This window comes from Echinops telfairi, unplaced genomic scaffold, assembly GCF_000313985.2.
Source record: "Echinops telfairi isolate 266 unplaced genomic scaffold, ASM31398v2 ScPeMD7_31;HRSCAF=116, whole genome shotgun sequence".
NCBI classification, from domain to species: Eukaryota; Metazoa; Chordata; class Mammalia; order Afrosoricida; family Tenrecidae; genus Echinops; species Echinops telfairi.
This window is the reverse complement of record NW_022103928.1, coordinates 24,623,248-24,625,438: the sequence shown is the minus strand read 5'-3', so window position 1 is coordinate 24,625,438 and position 2,191 is coordinate 24,623,248. Positions and strand designations below refer to the sequence as shown.

Below are 2,191 nucleotides of genomic sequence, written 5' to 3'. Positions count from 1 at the left end.
AGTGAAAGCACTTGAATTTAGATTCTTCCGTGGCCCATATGGAATCTAAATGTGGCAGCAGCATTGCTAGTTGTTTGGCCTCTAGACTGGCTTTTCTACTTCCAAAAGCTACTTGAGTAACATTGAGCACGTCACATCTTGCTCGGGTGTCCTCTGTGATTCAGGGGCGGCAGCAGCCTCTCCCCCATGGTGGTTAAGCTGTGAAGGTACAGTGGGCACCTGGATCAGGGTTTTCAATGTGCAGAGACCAAAGGAGGTGCACCTCACTGCTTTGGTTCCTTAACAGTACTTTTTGTAGGCTCTGTCCCTGCTGCAAAGGAGCCCTGGTGGTGCTAGGGGTTCGACACTGGACTGCTAGCCATAAGATCTGTGGGTCAAGCCCACCAGCTGCTCCTTGGGAGAAAGATGAGGCTGTTTGTTCCTATAAAGCAGTGGTTCTCAACCTTCCTAATGCCGTGACCCTTTAATACGGTTCCTCATGTTGTAGTGACCCCCCAACCATAAAATTATGTTCATTGTTACTTCATAACTGTCATTTTGCTACTGTTATTAATCAGGCGACCCCTGTGAAAGGGTCATTTGACCCCCAAAGGGGTTGAGACCCACAGGTTGAGAACCGCTGCTAAAAAAATTTACAATCTTGGAAACACTATTCAGTGTCCTAGAGGACAAGTCAGCCATGAGACACGCCTGGCAAAACACACTGAAGTCTCCCTTGAACCCCAAGAGCCACCATGCAGGGCCGTCTGGATCCCAAGGGCCCAGGGGTGTTTTTTGCAGTAGGTCGGGTTTATTCACACACAGCCTGCAGCTCACCTGCCGACAGATCTTTCGTTTAAAGGGTCCGTCATGCTTGAGCTTGTAATGAAGGTAGAAGAAGCGGAAGCCGAAGTTGTGGGGCGCGTGGTCGAAGGACACCTGCATGTCTGATCCATGCTGGGTGATGTTCAAGCTCCGAGGCTTCCAGACTGCGAGGGGAGGGAGTGGGAGCATGGGATGGGGGTGAGTGGCCATGGCCCACCCTGACCCCATTCCCAGGGCAGCACGATGGGGTTGAATAGATACAAACAGCTGTACTCACAGGGCTTGCAGGCCAGGTTGTCCGGCTGCAGCAACAGGTCACAGGCTGTTGAGAGAATAATATAGTTCTAACCTGAGGGCGGTGGAAAAGTTCCTCCTCCAGCAACTCTATAGATTAAAAGACACAGGGCTGACCCAAAGAGACATCTATACACTCACAATCGCAAAAAGATGGGAGACAGCCCATAGCCCACCAGTGGAGGGATGTGGATAAACAAGCCGTGGCACATGCACACACAGCGGAATAGCAGGCAACGCTGAAGAACGGCACTGGCTCCACAGAACATCTGCCAACACATATGAACCTGGGGCACGTGAGGCCAACTGAAGCACGCCAAAAGGTCAAGTCATGGACCACTACACTCCAAGAGAAGGTCAAATCGTGGACCATTACACTCCAAAGTCAAGAGAAGGTTTACAGACTGGAACATTCTTTGAAGGTTACCAGGGATGGGGGGCGGAGGGCTGGGGAGGGAGATGAACTCCCTCACCAGAGAAAACACACTTATTCACTTGGGTGATACAACCAGGGGGCAGTCAGCACAACACGACCCAGGCGCACAAGAGTAAAAGGCAGCAAAAGTAAACACTCTTACACACACAATCCTGCAGTAGCAGTAATAACAGTAATGTATGAACGGATACCTAGGCAGATATGCAAACTGAACAGGGGTGGGATATTTCTACAGGCATTCTGTACATGCTGCAAATGTATCAGGCATACAGTAGAGCATGCAGGGCTAAATGACAAACTGCTTAGCCATACGCAAACACCTTAAGGGGCTGAGTTACTGCCTTGAGAGCTCAGGAACGCGGTCTTGGGGGGACGTGAAGGTAACTGGCATAATAATGTTCAATGCTACTTCGGTGTGTAGGAACTGGAGCGTCAAAAGCTTGTGGGCGGCCGTCTGAGATACTATTGGTCTCTTTCTGTCTCGAGCAAAGAAGAGCGTAGAAAATCAACGTCCCACCAAAGCAATTAGTCCAATGGGCTACTGGAGCACAGAGGCTACCGCCTCCACTAGCCTAAAGTCATGACTGAATGGTGCCCGGCTACCAGCTACCACCACCACCCCCTCTGACCAGGAGATCACAATAAAAGATGCTGAGT

At 50.5% G+C, this 2,191-nt stretch overlaps 1 protein-coding gene across 1 annotated transcript in view; it reads right to left on the bottom strand.

The window, feature by feature from the left end:
* Nucleotides 1-2,191, bottom strand: part of IL17RD (interleukin 17 receptor D) — a 29,143-nt gene that overhangs the window by 10,925 nt on the left and 16,027 nt on the right. Inside the window, exons 5-6 of the mRNA XM_004702395.2 lie at nt 1,082-1,126; nt 817-968 (exon numbers count right to left, since the gene is read on the bottom strand). Of these exons, the coding sequence (XP_004702452.1) occupies nt 817-968; nt 1,082-1,126 (197 nt within the window). The remainder of the gene's footprint in view (nt 1-816; nt 969-1,081; nt 1,127-2,191) is intronic.